Source organism: Rattus rattus, chromosome 2 (genome assembly GCF_011064425.1).
Source record: "Rattus rattus isolate New Zealand chromosome 2, Rrattus_CSIRO_v1, whole genome shotgun sequence".
Lineage (NCBI taxonomy): Eukaryota > Metazoa > Chordata > Mammalia > Rodentia > Muridae > Rattus > Rattus rattus.
The window spans coordinates 43,587,042-43,607,161 of record NC_046155.1 but is presented as its reverse complement, the minus strand read 5'-3'; the positions used below and the strand labels follow the sequence as shown (position 1 = coordinate 43,607,161).

Below are 20,120 nucleotides of genomic sequence, written 5' to 3'. Positions count from 1 at the left end.
AACCAGACATCTGTATTCCTGACAGCACTTAGCTCCCTGTGCTTATGCTTACATAATATAGGGCTCAGCCTTCGGCATGGTGCTGCCCACCTTTAGGCTGGGTGTTAGCACATCAGTTAATGAAATCAGACTGTTCCCAGCTGTCCTTGGGAGTCTCCTCCCAGGGATTCTAGGTTATGTCAACTCTACAAAGCTAACTGTCCTGCATATAGCATCATGTCATCAGTGAGCATCACAGTAGCATCTACAGTCAGATTAAGCTTTCTTTTCTTTTTTTTAGAACAGTAGCTAGTTTTGTTTATGTCTAACTTTGAAGAGAAAATATTTTTCACAAAGATGTATAACAAACTAAAGAGAATATTCCCTAATATTGTTACCCAAAAGACGCACTTCCCTCCAAGCACACTGTGAATTTGCAGATGTTACACTGTCAGGCCACACCCCCTTCTTCATTCTGCTTAGAAATAAATCTGAGCTCACAGAACAATTTTATTCATGGTGCTTAAAGAACATCTATGTGTTCTTAACTCAGATCCACCTATTAACATTTTTTTTAGATTAGGCTTTCTTCACAGTATGACTGCCTGTACCTTTTTGCTTCAGCAATACATTTTTTTCAATAAGATGATAGTTTTACTCTATAATTGCTGTATTTTATGCATATAAGATTGATTAAGCTAATAATAAAAATGGTTATATCAAGATTTAGTTGCTTTGAAATATTGATTTGTTAAAACTGGGAGAAGCTACTCTAAATCTTAGCAAATTCACTGCATTTAGTTTCGATACCAACTCTTTGCCTTTTCAGTTAAGAATGTTTTACTCAGACTTTTATGATAACTTTGAAATATTTTGAGATTCTCAGAAGATAAGTTTACTTCTGTAGTTTTTAACTTTTTGAATTTTGATTATAAATGCCCAAATATTTAAAAAGCAATTTTAAAAAGTGAACTCTACATTCGGATGACTGTTAATTGTGACATTGCATGCCTGCTTTTAGAGTCTTGATTGGAGTTGGTTAGCAGACTGACTCGTCATTCGTGCACTGTTCTCGAGCCATTGAAGCTGTTCCAGCACTTACTGCGGTCATCTTTCCTGCGGAAGCCATTCTTCACTCACCAGTCCGTGGAGGAGACAGCTGTGATCAGAAACTACAAATGACTTTACACGCACCCGAGCTTGGTGTTTTGTTTTTAAAGAATTGTGATCTCTGAACAGATAGGATTTTATAACAAATCAGTGAAATTAATTTTTCTAACACCTCAACTAATTAAGGAGATTATTAGTGACCTGCTTATCTTATAAAATTGAAAAAATATTACTAGTTTAGCTGATGAAAAAGATAATCTTTTAAAGGTCTAAATTTTACACATAAGACCCAACATAGTATTAATATACAGAGATGAAAAATTCATCCAGTGTTCATTTTAAGTAAAATTTGTGTATGGAGTTTCTGTGGAAGACACTGCTCACAAGTAAAATTGTGCTTCCTGAAGATGAAGCCCCACCTCCTTGTGTTGCTCTCAGCAAGTGCTCTTCTTGGTTTCCCATGGAGGTAGATGAATCCCATCTTTAACCCCACATTTAATAGAGTCCTCTTCTTATATAAGGGAGTGGACATATGTGCCTTTGATATCAGCTGACCATAATGAATTGTGTCCTGTGCTATATGTATATGTATTTAAGGTGTACATTTAATAATATCACAGAGAGGATGCCTGTTAATTTATAATGTATTTGAAGGTTGTATGTTTTACGTTTGTAAAAATGGGTCACTTGTTTAAACAATCTTTTATGTCTTGTCATACAAGTTTCAAAAGGTCTGCATTCCTTTATCTGTAATTATAGTCTCGAAATCCAAGAAGTTCTGATAACAAGGTTTTCATAAGCTTGATAACAAAAGTCATTTGCCTCTGGATTTATTCTAATCTGACACTGAATCTGCTTATCCCATTAGTGTGAATATTCATTTATTTTGCTGCATAAATATTAATGTGTTTGATTATTGGGGTGTGCTGCCACAAACTCTTTTGAGGGTTGATATAGTATGGTGTATGCACTGAATTACCTTTCTAAAATCTGAAAATTTCTCATTCTGAAACATCTAGACTTAGGGTTTCAGATAAAAGATTGTGGATCTCTGCCTTATGTTAAATAATTTAGAAGGTGTTATTTTGTTTTTAAAAAATGTGAAATGCTTTTATATTCTAGTTTTTCACTTTGCATATTAAATGATTTTAAAATTATTTTTGAATCTCTACTCATTACCAAAATGCAATTTGTAGTACTATAGGCTAATATGGTTTGAAAAATGTAAAGGGTCATGTGATAGGTTAGGAGCAGAAATTACAAGATAGAGTCTTTATACTTTGTTATTTGTGTGTGCACACATGTGTGGAAGCCAGAGGACAACTCTGGGGATAGTCTTGAGGAATTGCCCTACTGTCTGAAAGTCTGTCAGTGGCCTGGAGCTTATCAACTAAGGTAGGTTGGGTGGACTGTGCTCTTCTTGTCTTTACCTGCCCACCATTGCCACTCCAGGTACCTACCACCATGCCTGGCATTTTACATGAATTCTAAGGAGCCAAACTCAGATCCTCCTGCCTGCAAATCATATGCTTTGCTGACTTCCCCAACCTTGTACTTTCTTCTGGAATTAAATAGACTTACTGAGAAATATTAAGTAACTTCCTTACTGTAATGTTTTTTCCTAGGAGGTACTAGTACTACTCTGTGTGTCTAAAAACATTAAGATCCCATCATTTAAAGTGATATATAGTCCTCCCATCCTGTTTTATTATGCTGTCATTCTCCTAGTATCCAAATCTGATAGCTTAGAGTTGTTTCTTATCTTTTGGTTTTGGTTTTTAGACAAGGTCTCACTATTAACCTAGTCTATTCCAAGCTTACCATCTTTCTTCAATCTCCAGTCTTAGCTACAGGTATGTAGCATACATGGCTATCTTGTACATCTTTTGCACATGGCTATCTTCTTTTAAATTATCAGGTATCAAGGTTTTTTACAGATGGTAATTCCATCCCTGTCAGCTAAATGATAGGCAAACTCTCCATTCATTAGCTCTAGAGTCTAGAGGCTCTTAATAGTAAATAACATGATTGGGTACTGCTTGCTCAGAAGATATTAACCTATATGCAAAGGTCAGAAGAACTCTTGGTTTTATTTCTGTTATTTTAAAACAGGATCTCACAGGACAGCCCTATGTAGGAACGCCCTATGTAGACCAGGCTAGCTTCAAACTTTAGTGATACTCCTTCCTCTGCCTCCCAGGAGTGTGCCACCTCACCTGGCTGACTTGAAAGTTAATACTGGCAATTCATTAAGAATCTTAACATGTAAGTATTGTTCAGTCCCCCCTCCCCCCCCCAGAAATCATGCGGTTTTTTTAACTATCACAATCATCAGCACAAGGATTTGCCATATTTGGAGGTCTATTTTGGTGGGGCATGAGTAGGAGTGATGTTCAAACCCTCTAATCTACATGATTTAGACATGTGATAAGAGGCAGAACAAATAAGATCACCCAAACTTGCTTCTGAAGAATTAGTAGCCCAATTTTAGTTTTGTTCAATAGCAACTTTCAGAATTAAAATCAAAGTTATCCACTGTATACACACTTTATTCTTTAGGCAACATTAGGACATTAGGAGGAACTAAGAATAAACCCAGAAAGCACAGGTATTAGATTCAAAGCAAGTTTGTGCCCCCAACTCTCCTATTGAGCCCATCATGCTACTGGGCAAGAGCTCTACTGCTGATCCCTATTTGCAGCTCTGTTTTGCTTTGTTTCTGGGACAGACTGGCTTGAAACTCCCACTCCTCCTTGCCTCCACTTCCCAGCTGGGGTTACAGGCATGTGCTACCATGATCAGCTTTTTTTTTTGGCAGGGGAAGGGGACCAGAGGAGGTGAAAATAGCTAAATTGTAATATTAGTCTGCAACAGACAAGGTTCCATATATTCCTAAGTAATAAAAATCAAATGCATGATACAGGTTAGTGCATGTATTGAAGGGGTGTGGCTAGATTTGCTCTTACAAATCCCTGAATTGATTTTCTTGCCTGTCATTTTCTTTGTTACTAGCATCATGACCTTGTGCCTGCTGTTGTTTATCTGTCTCCCAGCTTCCTGTCTGTCTTCACTCTCACCCAGTTATAGATACAACACCCCTTAAAGCACTACTTTCTGGTATTTTCCTACACAGGAGTTTGCTAATCCTTCCAACCTTGTTAACCCTGTCTTGTCTCTGTCCTTATTTCCTTTGTTCATACATCTCTAGCCTTTACCCTTTCCTTTATCGTTTTTGTTTTGTAATACATGAACCTGTTTCGGGTTTATCCCCTAAACCTTTTATGATAATTATTGTGTGTGTTGGTGTGTGATGCGGAGCCTGGGCCTTTATGTGCTGTGTGAGATCTAGGCTGAAATGAAGTCCTCAGGATTGCCACAAACTCCTCTACCCACTGAGCCATCTCACCAGGTCCACGTAGTGTGGAATGTTAAAATACAGTGAGAAAAGGTTAAGAGCACTGGCTACTCTTCCAGAGGACCCTGGTTCAATTCCCAGCACAAATGTGGCAGTTCACAACAGTCTAACTCCAGTTCCAGGGGATTCAATGCCCTCTTGTGACTGCTGAGGGCACCAGACACACATGTAGTGACATATATGCAGGCATAACATCCATAAATGAAGTTGCTTTCTTGCCATTCATTTCTTCCATCAGCAGAAAAACGGATCCCCAGACTTTGTAAATCTGGTTCTAGCCTACCCTGCCATACAACTTCTTTCAACCATAGAAAATCAAGCATTCACTGTTCACTGTTTTGGCCTCCTGACGACAATCCCGATCCCCACATTCAACATATGTTTATCATTCTGATCCTGTTTCTGGGTGGCTTTCAGAAAGCCCTCTGGTTTAGCGTTCTGGCACAAAATAAATATTCAACCCAAGTCTGAATGATTAATACTGGTCTAATAGCTTCCTCTTCGGAATCAAACCCCTCATTCCTTGAGACTGATCTGGTCGTTTCCTTAGTGTACCTGTAGATCGCGCTTGCCAGTCTGACTAGGTCCGAACCACAAAAGGATGAAGGAACAATTCCTACACTGAGGGGTTGGACCTGTGCACTAGCACTCCCAATCCCTATGCTGTGCGCGCGCCCGAGCCAATTTTGTCCCGCCCGCGCACCGTCTAGCGGGCGAGGGCTGCGTCGCGTGCGTCCCCGCGCAGCCGCAGTGTCGGACGGGTGGGCGGGGCCGGCTGTTGGCAGCAGTTGGCGGGGCCGGGTGGCGGCTGCACGTGCGGGCGGGGGCGATGCGTCACTGACCGGTGAGGCGAGGCTCAGGGGTCGCGGTTCTCCGGGTGCCTGAGACCAAGGCGGTTCTCAGTCGGGACCTTCTACTTGGGGAGCCGGGGAAGGGGTGTCACGACGTACGCCGAGCCGGGGGCGCCGGCGCTAGGGGTTGGTGAGGGGAGCGCTAGCTGAGAGAGAGCCAGGGGCCGGAGCGCGGGGCTTCCCGCCTCAGCCCGCGACCGTACGCGGGCTCTTCACTGGGTGGGGACTGGCCTGTCAGTCAAGGGACTGAGGTTCCTCTTCTCCCGGTGCTCAGGAGGAACAAGGATGAATATGACTCAAGCCCGGCTTCTGGTGGCTGCAGTGGTGGGGTTGGTGGCGATCCTCCTCTACGCCTCCATCCACAAGATCGAGGAAGGACACCTGGCCGTGTACTACAGGTGAGCGCCGCCCTGTGCAGCCAGCGATGGTTCTAGAGCACAGGGAAAGGGTCCAATGGTCACCGTGGAGTCTAGGAAGTTGCTCTTTTCCGCGGCGTCAGGGGAGCGCTTCCAGCCCTGGGAAGTGGTTTCATCCCAGCTGCTGGGAGCTAATCTTTGGCGGGGCACCTTTCTGGTATCAGGCAGTTTAGTGACAAGTTCATGCTGTGCAGAAGTGAAGACACCTTAGTGGGTACGGAAGTAGTCACTGCAACCCAGATGACTCCTTGTAGTCCGCACAACTGTACAGGTGTTTAGTTTGCCACTGTGGATGTTTTTCGGGATCTCTGGTCTTATTTATGACAGTTCTCCCAACACTACGGTTTTTCTTCTTCATTAGAAACCTCCCATTGTCTGGTGGTTATGTCTCCCAAAGTCTTAGTGACCACAACAGTATCCTATTCCTAAAGTTCAAGGGACAAAACCACATTTGCAGGCCACCTTTCTCACTTGTTTTTTTCCAAGTCATGGTGAGGAAGAGTGTGGACTCAGTTGCTGTCCATTTGTTTTGGCATAGTTATTCTTCAGTATAAATTACCACCAGCTCCTTGTGATATAGACTGATAAGAGAAGCCAGTTTGCAGAGTTTGCAGAGAATTTGGGATAGTGGTTAATTCTGAAGCAGATTTTTTAGTATTTCCATTATGCCCCCGAAACTGGTATTTCTACTTTTAGATCTGTCCAGAATCCTAGAAAATAGACAATTTTGGTGGTATGTCTTAACAGATGGAGTTCTAGCATAAGAAATGCCAGCCTGGACCACATTTCCATCCAGTCTGTCTTTGTCTTTCTGACAGGAAAACCACAAAGAGAACATATCAAGATACCATTCCAAAACGATAGCTAATGGACATGAAATGGTTCATCTTTTTAATTATGACTTTCAAACCTTTTCGTATATTCAGGAAAGGGATCAGCGTTGTGTGAATTTACTATTTGTTGTGTAAAATAGGACTTTCTGTTGTATTTGCCTCTAATTTGCAGGGGATATTTTCATAGTTCACATATTTCAGAGTTTGATAAACAGACCCATCTCTCGACTGTAATCTCACCCCTTCTGCTGTCTATCTTTCCAAATTAGGTTTTGTTTCTTTTATACAGAAGGTATGTTCACAGGACTTTACTCTCATGTATTGAAAGAACCATTAGCCTCAGAAAGTTTCTTCTTCCTCGAAAGTTCGTTTTTTCCTTATATAAACTTAGTGAATAATATATTGTTTTGACTTGTCTCTTGTTATGTGCAATTAAGGCACCTTAATTGAGAGTCATTAGAATTTTTTCCGTAAGTATTTATCGGAAAGCTAAAGACCAGAGAGGATCATTTGAACCCAAGAGCAGTGCTAGAGACCCAGAGGTGTGGTTGGTGAAGCTTATGAAACAGGGTGCAACATTGGCAGTGGACATGGATGAATTTTCACATTTTTAACGGTGATGGATGTTTTAAGTAGCCGTTGTTGAATAACTGTTGTGAGGGTAGTAGGTTAGTAACATGAGGAATACGGAATGTTTATTATAGCATTTTAAATTGAAAAGAGATCTTAACAGTTTTATCAACTGAAACATCTTTTTGCAGGGGAGGAGCTTTACTAACTAGCCCCAGTGGACCAGGCTATCATATCATGTTACCTTTCATTACAACATTCAGATCTGTGCAGGTGAGTGATTCCTAGGGATTCCAGATAGACAGGTGTGACAGGAGTTACCACGCTTATGGGTGGAGATGAATTTCCTTATTGCTTAAGCAAATGTTGGTATTTACTCAAATGTGGAGTGAAAGTTCATAGTACAACTGTCATAGCACAAGTAATGATTTCAAACCACCTTGCCTTGAAAGGAAAATGTAGGCTAAGTCACTTGTCAAGACTGACTTCTGCCATCTGTTTAATGGTATTAGCAGGTTTTCTGTCACTGCAGCCAAAACAAAATAAGAATTGAAGAACAATTAGGAATACAAATCAGTGATTACTTGGTTTAGAACTATTTGGTTTCTATAGAGACAGGTTCCCAGCCTACTGTTAACATGGAGGAATTAATTTTTATACGCAGTTTTTCAGCCTCAAATTTTTGCTTGGTACATTGAACACAAATTTATGAGGAATCTGAATGAATGTGGTACTTTGACAGCATTTCAGAATGTTTGAAATAAGAATCTGGTTCTTGCAAAAGGTATCTTAGCCATAGGCCATACTTAATAAATATACTTTAATGTAACAAGATTGCAAAATAGGATTGGGCTCTAACTAATTTTGTAAACTCAGTGGGATCATAAATCTTTAAATTCAGTTTATTTAAAATCTGCTGTAGATTTTTCAGGAAACAGGAGAAGTCAGTATTATTAATATTAACATTGTATTCAACTTAGTCTGCAAAGTGAGAGTAACTGTGAATAGTGAGTTCTCCTGGGTTTCTTTGCGGTTCCGTTTTAATGGCTTAGGGAAGGATTGTGCATAGTAAAGTGAAGCATGGGGAACATGGTGTTCTTTTCTAGTCAGAATGATTTCCACATTGGCTTCCTATATTTTACTGAGACTTTTGAAGGTTCTTTTTTTAACCATATCTTATGTATAGCAATGTAATTAACAAATAGCACTGTAATAGAATGAATTGATATAGTTTTAAACAAAAGAAAAAAGGGAAATGTTTTAGGTTATGAAACTGCTTCCCATAGAACAATTATTTTATATTACTTTTTCTAAATGGGTTAGTGTGACAAATGTATCCAGTGACTAGTACTGTGCATTCCTTTATGTCTTGGTTGATGATGTCTTCTTCCCTCCTGTGCTGCCTATGTCTTGCTGGCCTCTTTTAGGCTCATCCCAGTTTCCTCTCTCTTTTGGCCTTAGCTCACCAACAGTTGTTGATAGTCCCAACGTTAACAGTGGCATCATCAGAATGAGAGATTGGGCTCTTTCTTAGAACTTGTTCAAAGCCAGGCAGATCTGTCTTCCTGCCTGAAGTAAGCAGCATGGTGCAGCAGTAGCATAAAGTAGATAGAGGCAAGAATAGTAGATACATTTTAACTGTGTGTATTGCAAAAATACTGTGTGGTCATCAGAAATAAGTGAAATTAATAAAAAGATTCCAACAAACTATCATAGTTTTCTGCTTAGATTATTAATTAATTAAAAATTAAATGTTAGAAGCAGTGTAATAAAATAGAAATATCCTTTTATGTAAAAAAATTACATTAACAAAACCCTCCTAAGAAACTTTTCTTCAGAACAGAGCCATGAATTTATGTTTTGGAATTAGAAGATGCAGTTCTACTTAAACAAATGGTTTAAAATAATACTTGGAGGGACTAATATTCATTAATGTGAAATGCTGTATATAAGTACAGAGAAAGCATTGCTTAGAGAAATTAGATAAAACCTTCAGTTTTTATACGCTCTACAAAGTAAATGTAGTCTCACTGTTTCTCTTGTGTCTTTTGAGACAGGGTCACTCTGTAGCCAAAGCTGCCCTAGCATTTGATCTCTAGTACAGACTAGAGCCAAGGCTAAGTACACAAGTGTGTCAACATATTTCCCTCATATTTGGAAAAGAATTAGGCATGTAGCAGAACATATGTTTAATTCCTAGTTGTTCTTGATTTGAAAGTTGACACAGAATAGTGAAAATTGCCTTAGTTTTAATGCTTTAAAAGAAGTAAAATACACTGAACTCATTTATCAGCCTTCTCCCCTTACTTTATCCAGAATTATATCTAATATTACCATAATGCTAATCTCAACCAAAGAATTACATTTTATTCTTTCTGTGCTGGGATTATGTGTTCAACCAGTGATCACCTCCTTCCTTTGTGTCCAAGATTGGTGTCTTCCAGTTTTTGTTACCTTAGACAAGTTACTTCTTTAGCTTCTAGCTGGTTTTCTTGCCCCTCACAAGCTAAGCTGAATAATAGCTGTATTACATCAGAGGAATTCAGGAAAACTTTTTCCTTTCCAGTGCTAAGAGATCAGACTTTGGGCTTAAACTCAGAGCTGAGAGCATTCTAGGCAAGTCTCCACCACTGACCTACATCTTTTGTATTTTCTCTCCCCGGACTTGCTTCCCAAGTCAGTGTGGAGCTTGTACTACTCCCACTTCAGCCTCTCACACAGCTGGGATTATAGCTTTGCGTGACCACTCCCGTTCTGACAATAGTTTTGAAAGATTCATTTTATGATTGTATATAACATGGATTAAAGAGCGCTTAAACTGCTCAGCAAATATTCAAGGCCTTCAGCCTAATAACACTGTGTTCTTTCCCAGAATTTACCACTCATCTGAATTGTGCCTTCTGATCTAGGCAAGCCAGTCTGCTTTGTGTGTATACTTTTGTCTTCACTGTGTGTATTTGAATAGGACATTAATTAAATGTCAGATGTCCCTCTTAAGTTCTTATGCTCTTCTAGATCTGCCTATTAATACTTAATTTCAGAGATCTTCTAAATTTTTTAGTTTTTAATTTTTGTCTTCATGTGTGCCTACTTGTCTATATGTGTACCACATGCTGTAGTGTCTGCAGAGGCCAGAGGAGGAGTTGAATGCTCTGGAGTGGGAATTATGGGTAGTTGTAAGCTACCTTATGTGTGCCAGACACCAAACCCAGGCCCTCGAAAGAGCGAGTACTTTTAATTGATGAACTGTCTAAGAGAGCTTTTAAGACTAGTATTTCTTTCCTTGTAGCTTAATACTTAAGAGCTCAATTTATACTATTCTTTTCTTTTCTTTTTTTCGGAGCTGGGGACTGAACCCAGGGCCTTGCGCTTGCTAGGCAAGTGCTCTACCACTGAGCCAAATCCCCAACCCCTATACTATTATTTTTGAACCTACTGATATGTTTCTTTGTAAGAATTTTATTTCCTCTGCTAGATTGTGATGTTTAGAAAACAAGGGCCATATTTTGTGTGCTTATCAAGGTGTAATGTGTCCCAGAATATACTTCTAACCTATTTGAAACCTTAGGTTACGAAGAAAGGTGAGATATAGCAAAGCACTAAGAGCCAGATTATTGGTTCCCTAGAAGGAAGCAATGGTGGCGTTGGCACTCACATTAAAGGCAAACTGAACAAAACCTGTGAGAGAGCACCAGGTCCTGAAACAAAACAGTGACTGGCTCTGCTGTCCAGTTCAATGATAGCTTTGGTTCATAAAGTACTTGTGTGGAAGAATAATCATTTATCATCATTGTAAACAGTAACAGCAGGAATCAAAGTTCAGAGCACAGACCTTGGTCATAGTGTCTCCTGAAAGTGAGGTGTGTAGTTTGTGATCTCGGGTCAGCTCTAAACAATTAAGATGTTCAGGAAAAACTTTCTAGTCTACAAGTAGACTGGGCATTCAATTCTTTATAGTGCTTATTGAGTCCAGTCTTTGTTATAAGACATGTAGTACTCAAGTCTTTCTAGATACATAGAGAAATGGCTAACTTAATAGCTGATCTTTGGAGGCTAAAGTCATGGCGGGCTCTCCTGTACTTACTGGCAGCAGCTCTGCAGAGATTGTTCTCTGGATCAGCAGTTCTTGCTTTCTTTGTTTGTTCATTTGTTTTGTTTGCTATTGAGACAAAGTCTCTCTATGTAGTTTTGGAGCTCACTGTGTAGACCAGACTGACCTTGAATTCACAGAAATTCACCTGTCTCAGGGTGCTGGGATTAAAGTCATTCAACACTGTACCTAGCCAGATCAGCAGGGGTTTTTTGTTATTGTTTTGTTTTGTGTTTAAAGATAAATTTGGATGAGCTATTTTTCTTTCCCAGACAACACTGCAAACGGATGAAGTTAAAAATGTGCCTTGTGGAACAAGGTAAGCTTCCTCCTTTGTGACCCATCACCCTTTACTTTCTATAGTTCTGAGGAAGTTCTTAGAGCTGTAGTCACTTGAGAAACCTTTGTTTGCATTTTGTCCTGTTTTGTTTTTGAATCAGACAGACTCTTACTATGTGGCTCTTATGTGGTTCTGGCTGGCCTAAGACTTAGTATGTCGCCTAGGCCAGCGTCAAACTTGAAGTAATTCACTGCCTCTGTTCCAAAACCCTGAAATTATAAGTATATATCGCCATGCCTGACTAAGACACTACTTTATAGACATGACAGCAACAGAAACTTCAGTGCTGTGAGTTATTTTCATGAAGCTGCAAGTGAGAGCATTTCATCTGAGGGTGTTATTGAAATGGAGTTTCAGAGCTAGCAGACTAATTGTATTATTAATTGTGTGTATTGTATCACACCTGTGTTGCTATTTTAATTGGCAGGAAAATGAAGCAGGAAGTATAGGCTCCACATAGCGTTTGCCCTCGTCTGATACCCTGATTAGCTTCTCTAAGCTTAATTACCTTAAGCCAGGGAATAAGACCTGTGTTAGAATTATTGCAAGGATTAGAATTTGTGTATATGGCCCAGAACTTGGCTCTGAGTTGATGTTAAATAAAAGATTACTCAAAATAAAATCATTTTACTTCTTATTGTAATGTTAAATGACATCTGAGAGTTTCTGAGTCAGTAAGTAGGTCTTTAATAGAATTTATGTTTCTAATGAATTTCCTTATTACACTTTTAGTCTAAAGGCCTCTAAGAATTGTTGTCCTAAAAAGTTTGAGGACAAGAAAGGAAACAAGGCTGTTATATCACTAAAATATTCTTACTGTATTAAATTGTATCAAATGAGGAATGTGAAGTGCGAGGCGGTTTTTTAATTACCTAATTTAAATGACTTAAAGTATTGTTTTTACAAAACCTACAAAGGTACCTTTGACACCTACCAAGGGACAGATGTATTTTATAGGGGACCAAGCTTTCTTATGTTTTAAGCTACTCTGTCAAGTTCTCCTAGGTTTTAAGTTAGGTTATCAAGTTCTCCCTAGGTCTATCCATAACTTCTTTGTTGTGCTTTATTATTTTTATTGTGTCTCTGGTTCACACTTTCCGGTTTTGTTTGTTTGTTTTTAGTGGTGGAGTCATGATCTATATTGACCGAATAGAAGTGGTTAATATGTTGGCTCCTTATGCAGGTAATGCTAACTCTCTGCTGTGTTTCTATAACTGTAACCAGGGTGTTTAAAACTGAGAAAGGAAAGGAAGGTACTTTGTAAAGTTTTACATCAGTGGTTACTGATGACTCTAGAAGAATGATCATGAAAGTATTTTCATTTGGAGGAAATAGAGGTATAAACAGGTTACCAGTTCTGGACAGAATTAGTTTTCAGGAACTAGTGAGCTGTTCCTCCCTGAATTTACTGTTTCTGAAAGCAAATGTTTCTAGAAAAAGAAAATGTCATTGTATCCAGTTTGTTGGGAAGAATTTCTTTGTATCTTACAGATCTATAATTGATGAGTTTTCTTGGGTCACACCCATTTGTCATTTTCTAGTTGTGATTTGCCATAACTTGTAAAGCAGTCTGAAAGTTTATAGTACAAGGAAGCATTTTCTTAGTAAAAGATGAACACCTCAGAGACAAAGTGGATACATGCTATTTAAGAACAGTTTGGGCTATGGAGGGAGATGGCTCAGACTGTAAAACATTTGTTGTGCAAGCTTGAGGACCAGAGTTCAATCCTAAACACCCAGGAGCTTAGTATAGTGGTGTGCACCTGTAATCCCAGTGCTGTGGCAGAGGCCAGCCACCTTACCCTAATTAGTGAGAGACCTAGGGATGACACCTGAGATTGATTGGTGTGTGTTTGTGTGTGTGTGTGTGTGTAGCACATGAACACAAAAGAACTTAATTGCAAATTTTTGAAGATAGCTGGTTTTCGTCCTTGTTAACAAATTGATATACCAAGTAAACCAATGCCTTGTGTTTTGCAAGAGCATGGAAAAAGTGAAGATGGTAGCCTCTGCCTTTAAAGTGTTTTCATTGTACTGAGAAGACATGATAGAAAGAGGAAAACATATATTGAACATAGGGTCGGGTTAGAGATCGTATCTCATACACAGGCACAAATCGTAGAGAGATTTCGGAGCACAGAGTTGCAGGTGTATTATTGTTGAGTGGTTTTGAAAGATATTTTTAACAGTTATTTTCCTTGTGGTTTCTCATCTGCAGTCAGCCCTCTATATCTCTGACCTGTGCATCTACAGGTCCAACTAAGCACATATCAAACATTGAGGGGAAAAGCTGAATCTGCACTAAACATATGTGGACTCTCCCCTGTCATTATTCCCCAAACTGGCAGTCCAGTGACTATTCACATGGTAATTATGCTAGATACTGTAAATCACCTTGACATGGCAAAGTATACAGGAGTATATGCAGTTTATATGCAGATCCTACTCAGTTTAATAGAAGAGACTTAGACATTTGTAGACTTTCAGTATCTCCAGAGGATCTTGGAACCAATGCCCCACAGAAAGAAGCAGGTGGCTGACTGACTGTGTTCTCTGGTCACAAATCACTGGAAAGATAGGACTTAGAACTGAAAAAGAGAAAAGCTGATGGCTGTCCCTAGATGGACAGGAGACTTTTAGATCAGTGGCTCATTTGGAAAATGATGAGGCCTTATATTTAGCAGTTACTTATCAGCACATGTTCTATCGACTATGACCTAGTCCAGTTGCATTTAAAATTCTATGTAGAAGGCCAGTGGAGTAAATGTTATAGTAAGAACACAGGTTCTGACACAGTCTGGTATGTTACCTTTAGGGATATTTCTGGAAGTTTCTGGTTCTTAGTTTCCTAAGATGGAAAATTAGGAGGGGTGGGGGTAATTAAACACCAAGGTATATAAATTGCCTAATGTGAAGTCCACCCTAGTAAATGTTAGCTCCTCCCCTGCTCTCCCAGAGCCTTTTAAAAATATAAGCCTTTAAAAACTGCTTAAGAATTTTTAACTTAGCTTATAAAGTAATGGATTTTATGATGTCATTTTCATGCATGTCATTATACTTTATTTTCATTAACTCCCACCCCCATGGCTGTCCTGTGTGCCGTCTCCTCCAGCTGGTTCCCTCCTGGATAATCCCCTTCTTTCATGTCATGTATATTTCATTACTCTTTCCTTTCCTCCCTCCTTAGATCTCCTTCGCTCATGACCTTCTTTCTAGTTGTATGGTCTATACACACACATATGCACAATATTAGTCTAGGTTCTAAGTATGAGAGAAAAATTGCAGTGGTTTTTTTTTTTTCCTGAATCTGGCTTATTTCTTTTAACACAATGTTTCTAGTTCATCCATCATGAAAATGTCGTGATTTCATTTTAATTTATAGCTACATAAAATTCTATCGTGTGTATCTACTACACTTAAAAAAAAATCCATCTATCTGTTGATGGACACCTAGACTAGATCCATTTCCAACTGTTGTGAATTGTACAACAATAAGCATGGATGTTGATGAAGACTTCAGGAATATAGCTAATGAGTGGCAAAGCTAAGTTCTATGATAGTTAAAAAGCTCTGTACTGATCTCCATAAAGTCTGTTCAAGTAAAAACCACGTTTTAAAATTAAATATGCACATTTATATTTTTACACACTTTCTGTTGCGTGCGTCTGTCTCTGTAGCAGCTTCCTTTACCCCTGCTGTTCTTCAGTTTGGTCTTGATCTCTTGACTGGAGGTTTGCTTGGCAATTGCTTATGCATTCCTGCTTCTCAGTCCATCTTCACACTGCTACCTGAGTACACATCTGACTGACTGCCGTCTCTTCCGTGCTGTTGGCCACTGTCCTTTCCTTAGTTTGGAATTTGGGGTCTTCTGTTAATGTTGTCAATGCAAGAAAATATGTTAAATCGAACCCAAGATTGTAAGGTCTGTGAGCCGTGCTTTGTGTTTTCACTGTTGTAGGTACTTTTCTTCAGGGATAATGTACCAAATAAACATGAATTTTATTCTCCTTCAGTCTTTGACATTGTGAGGAACTATACTGCAGACTATGACAAGACTTTAATCTTCAATAAAATTCACCATGAGCTGAACCAGTTTTGCAGCGCCCACACACTTCAAGAAGTTTACATAGAACTGTTTGGTAAGTGTTAATTTGTTTTAACTATATAAATAGACAGTTTACATTTAGAAATCTTATTAACTTAAGTATTGATGCTGTAATTTTAATAAGTCTTGGGCCATTTGATCATTTCATCTGAATTTTTAATAGATCAAGTATCTTTAAAGACCTTTATTTTTATCTTGTAATATCTCCCTCTAGCCCCCTCTCTCTACTATTGTATTACATAGCCCAGACTGACTTCAAACTTATAGGGATCAGCCTGCTTCTACTTCCCAAGTGCTGGGACTAAATACATGTACCACCTTGCCTCACTTAGTTATGCTTTCTTATACAATTCGGTAGGAATTAGAAAATCACTATTCACATACTATATTCTATTTTTACTGTGCTAGCTTATTAAAGATATATTTGGGAGTATGGTTTGACATAAGCTACAGTCATTTGGGAAAGGACCCTCAATAATTAAAATGCCTCTACCAGATTGGCCTGTGGGTAAACCTATGGAGTCTTTTCTTGCTTGATGATTGCTGTAGGAGGGCATAGCTAACTGTGGTCCTGGAAGCTAAATAAAAGCAAGGTGAGGGGTTGGAGATTTAGCTCAGCAGTAGAGCTCTTGCCTAGCAAGGCCCTGGGTTCGGTCCCCAGCTCCAGAAAAAAAAAAAAAAAACAAGGTGAAGAAGCCCGCAGCAATGTTCCCCTGTTCTGTGTCCATTGCTGCTTCCATGAACTTGCCTGCCTTGATATCCTTCATGATGGACCATAGTTTGTGAGATGAAATAACCCTTTCCTCCTCAAGTTGCTTTTGGTCATGGTGTTTTATCACAGAAATAGAAACCAAGACAGAGGTGTTCCTCTAGATCCATATCCATGCAATTGGGATTAAGAATTTGTTAGGACAGCTGGGACCTGGCATATAGTTGTATTCACAACTAGGATTATTACACACAAAGGATAAGGATAAAAACCAGCAGAAGTAAAAGGTATAGTGGAAATTTAAAAAGAAACCTCACGTGGCTTCTAAGGCTCACTCTTTGTGGAGTTGCAGGTGTGCCCAATTCCCTTAGCAACAGCATGTGAGCACATGTGAGATTCTGACTGCTGAGCAAGCTCATAGCCACTGACACCCCAAAATGTCACTGGGGGTTGATCATACAGATGCCCTCTGCCAACCCATAACAAACTCCTTGGCTTCCTACAGAAAGAGTGTTCAGCACAGACTCCTTTGGATAAACAGGCACAATGTGGCACTTTTACCAGCTCTGTCATAGTATGAGAGTCCTCTCCAGTTCAAACTTCCAAGTACAAAGGACCATAGTCCCAGGCCTGCTATGTTACCTTTCTTCTGTAAAAGTTTTCAGTTGAGATTATGTAAGTTCTGACCAAGGAATCACGTTTATTGCCTTTGGTGTTCATTTCTTCGTGGAATTTTAGTTTATTTCTCAGAGCGAGGTAGACGAATGGTGAATCACTGTAAAGTTTACCAATTGAGGGACGGACAGTTTGCTCAGGAGTAAAGGTGCTTGCCATCAAACCTGATGACCTCAGTCAGTCCCCGGACGCCACACAGTGGAAGGAGAGTCAATAATACACAATCTAAATAATAAAATGTAATTAAACCAGTTGCTTGCTTTTGATAACTGACAATTACTGCAATGTCCACCTTGTCACATCACTAGTTGCTTTCTTTGATAATGGTGAAACTCCCTTGAGGTTATTAAAAATTCGTCCATTGGGAGATCAAGTAAAATGATTGCTTCTTATGGTCTAATTGATCTGTTCTTCAAAGACTTGCCTCATTTGTTTGTATTTTTGTTTTTTTGAGACAGGGTTTCTCTCTATAGGCTTGGCTAACCCAGAATTCTCTCTGTGGACCAGGCTGGCCTCAAACTCAGAGATCCACTTGCCTCTTTTAAGTTCAAAGTGATAGTAAGGTGGTAGCCAACATATTTGCATAAAGAAAAATTATGAAAGTGAATATACATAGGCTAGATGTGATATACATAGGCTAGATGTGGTGGTCATCTGTACTCCTAGCACCTAGAAAGCTAAGGCAGGACCATTGTAAGTTTAGACCCATCCGAGCTGTGAAAGGAATAAGGCATTACGAAACTAAAGACTCACCTTAATTTATCCAAAACCTGCTTTAGTCAATAATTACTAATCTAGTAAAAGTGTAAGTTAAGTTATTCAACAAACATCGATCCAGAGTTAAATTGAACTTACTAAGTAAACATTTCAAGGGTAAACTTAGAATGGCTGTTTGTCCTCTTTCTTATTAGTAGGTAATTTCTCAAAAAGGGCTTTGTATCCACCTCATTTATACACGGTACATACTTTATTCAACACGCTGCTCGAGATCTGCGAAAGAGTAAGACTGGAATCAAGGTCTCTCCTGACTGCTTTTGTTTTGATGTTAATTAAAAATAACCAAATATCATGAGCTTTGTTGTTCTTGGCTTCAAAAACAGATCAAATAGATGAAAACCTGAAGCAGGCCCTGCAAAAAGACTTAAACACCATGGCCCCAGGCCTCACTATCCAGGTAAGCTACTTCCTAAGCTTCCTAGGGAAGCTTCCAGAGCTTCCGGTTGAATGCTGTTGTGTAACTGGTTATGCAGTTACTTAAACCAATCACTGTGGTAATTTGGCTCTACATCCTTGCAGAAGTGGGAAGCATGCTGACTAGTATTTTCTTGTAAATTTTTAAGAAGATAGAGGAACTAAGATCTTTCTACCAACTGTGTGTTATTTTTAAACACAGTAATTTATATTAATCAATATAAAAGTATACCATGCCTTTAATAACATCACAAAAAAGGAGTTCAGATATAAGAATTAAACAACAGTTCTAAACAAAATAGGTGTCACGGGATGTTAGAGAGCGTTGTAAGAGGCTATTTCAAGAAAGCATGTCTAAAGACTTTGATTCAATTAAGATTTTGGATAAATCTGGAACTTTTCATTAAAGGTTATGAAAAAAAGGAGAAAAGTATTTCATGCCAGGCATGTGTTACTCAGATGCAGCTGAAACTGAAACCTCAGTAGCTACTTAGAATCCCCTTCTTCACATTTCTTCATTTCTCTGTTCCCAGCGATTTATTAATTAGCATTAGTATTACAAACCATGGCATGTTCTCCTTATATACAAATTGTCTTTTCAGGAGACTGCACATGTGCACACTTCCTAGCAATGCCACTAAGTCCTCACTAGCATTGGACTCAGTGAAATATATGCTGGCCTTCCCCGCAGGGAGAGATGGGGACTCTTCTCTTCTTGATCTGCATTTCTTTGGTTATTAATGAAGTCAAACATCTTTTGATATTTTTTAATTGTCATCTTCTGCCAATGCTTGCTTTATATCCTTTGTCCATTTTCTGGTAGATTCTTTTTAACCTACTGATGTGAAGTTCTGCATATGTTCTGGATATTTTTACACACGAACTGAGCATTGCTGTTTCTACTACTAATTCCTTTGGCTCTTGGTGGCAGGATGGGAGATATTTCTCCATATGAAATTCAGGCACTGATTTCAATCTGTGGATTGATTTAGTGACACAGCCATTTTCACAATGTTAATTCTCCCAGTCCATGAACAGGGAGGTCTCTCCACCCTCTCATGTTCTTTAGTTACTTTCTCTAGTGTCTTAAATTTTCACTTCCCTGTTAGGTTTATCCCTAGTTTTGGCTTGTTTTGTTTTATCCTATTATGTTATCCCATGCCCCCTTCCAAATTTCTTTCTTGCGAAGTTCATTATTAGTATATAGAAAATATAATGACTCTTGCATGTCAACTTTATATCCTGCTACTTTTCTAAAATGTTTATAAGGCCTAAGAATTTCTGAGAGTCTTTAAAATCTTTTAACTTTAGGTTAAAACATGACTTCTTTTCATGTTGATATGTTTATTAAGGATAACACATTAATAAAGGAATTCTAACAAGAAAGTTATGACTTGGAACACTATACTGAGTAAGGTGTAGAGTGGATCCCCTTGTCTCAGTGTATTTTCTCTATTCGTTGGGTGGATGTCTTACAGAACTGTCTGTCGGTTCCTTAGCCCAGTTGTTGATTAGGTGATTTGCTGTGCTTTGCTTTTCTTGTTTTGTTTTATTGTGTATGGGCGTTTTGTCTGCACATATGTCTACACCATGTTGTGCCTGGTGCCCTCAGAGGCCAGAATAGGGTGTCAGAGTCCATAGAACTGGAGTTAGATGAATGTTAGCTGCTGTATGGGTGACTCCTATCCCTGGTGGTTTGCCTTTTATTTCTGTCTCTTACCAAAAGTGAAGAAGTTAGATACACTACTCTATTCTCATAGCAGACTTCTTGGTCCTCTGGCTCCTACAGTTTTTCTGCCCTCTCTTCTGCAATGTTCTCTGAGCCTTGGGTGTAGG

The 20,120-nt window shown here is 39.0% G+C and overlaps 2 protein-coding genes across 3 annotated transcripts in view; both read left to right on the top strand.

Annotated features, from left to right (window-relative positions):
• Positions 1-2,246, top strand: part of Chuk (component of inhibitor of nuclear factor kappa B kinase complex) — a 35,071-nt gene extending 32,825 nt beyond the window's left edge. For both annotated transcript variants that reach the window (XM_032892034.1, XM_032892033.1), the window contains exon 21: positions 1,001-2,246. Coding sequence is in view for 1 of the 2 variants with exons in the window: in XM_032892033.1 (XP_032747924.1) it covers positions 1,001-1,030 (30 nt within the window). In the remaining variant the exon portion in view is untranslated. The remainder of the gene's footprint in view (positions 1-1,000) is intronic.
• Positions 2,247-5,264: 3,018 nt separating this feature from the next.
• Positions 5,265-20,120, top strand: part of Erlin1 (ER lipid raft associated 1) — a 35,283-nt gene continuing 20,427 nt past the window's right edge. Inside the window, exons 1-7 of the mRNA XM_032892032.1 lie at positions 5,265-5,348; positions 5,630-5,753; positions 7,366-7,447; positions 11,537-11,583; positions 12,726-12,787; positions 15,618-15,743; positions 18,194-18,267. Coding sequence (XP_032747923.1) covers positions 5,641-5,753; positions 7,366-7,447; positions 11,537-11,583; positions 12,726-12,787; positions 15,618-15,743; positions 18,194-18,267 — 504 coding nt within the window. The 5' untranslated portion in view covers positions 5,265-5,348; positions 5,630-5,640. The remainder of the gene's footprint in view (positions 5,349-5,629; positions 5,754-7,365; positions 7,448-11,536; positions 11,584-12,725; positions 12,788-15,617; positions 15,744-18,193; positions 18,268-20,120) is intronic.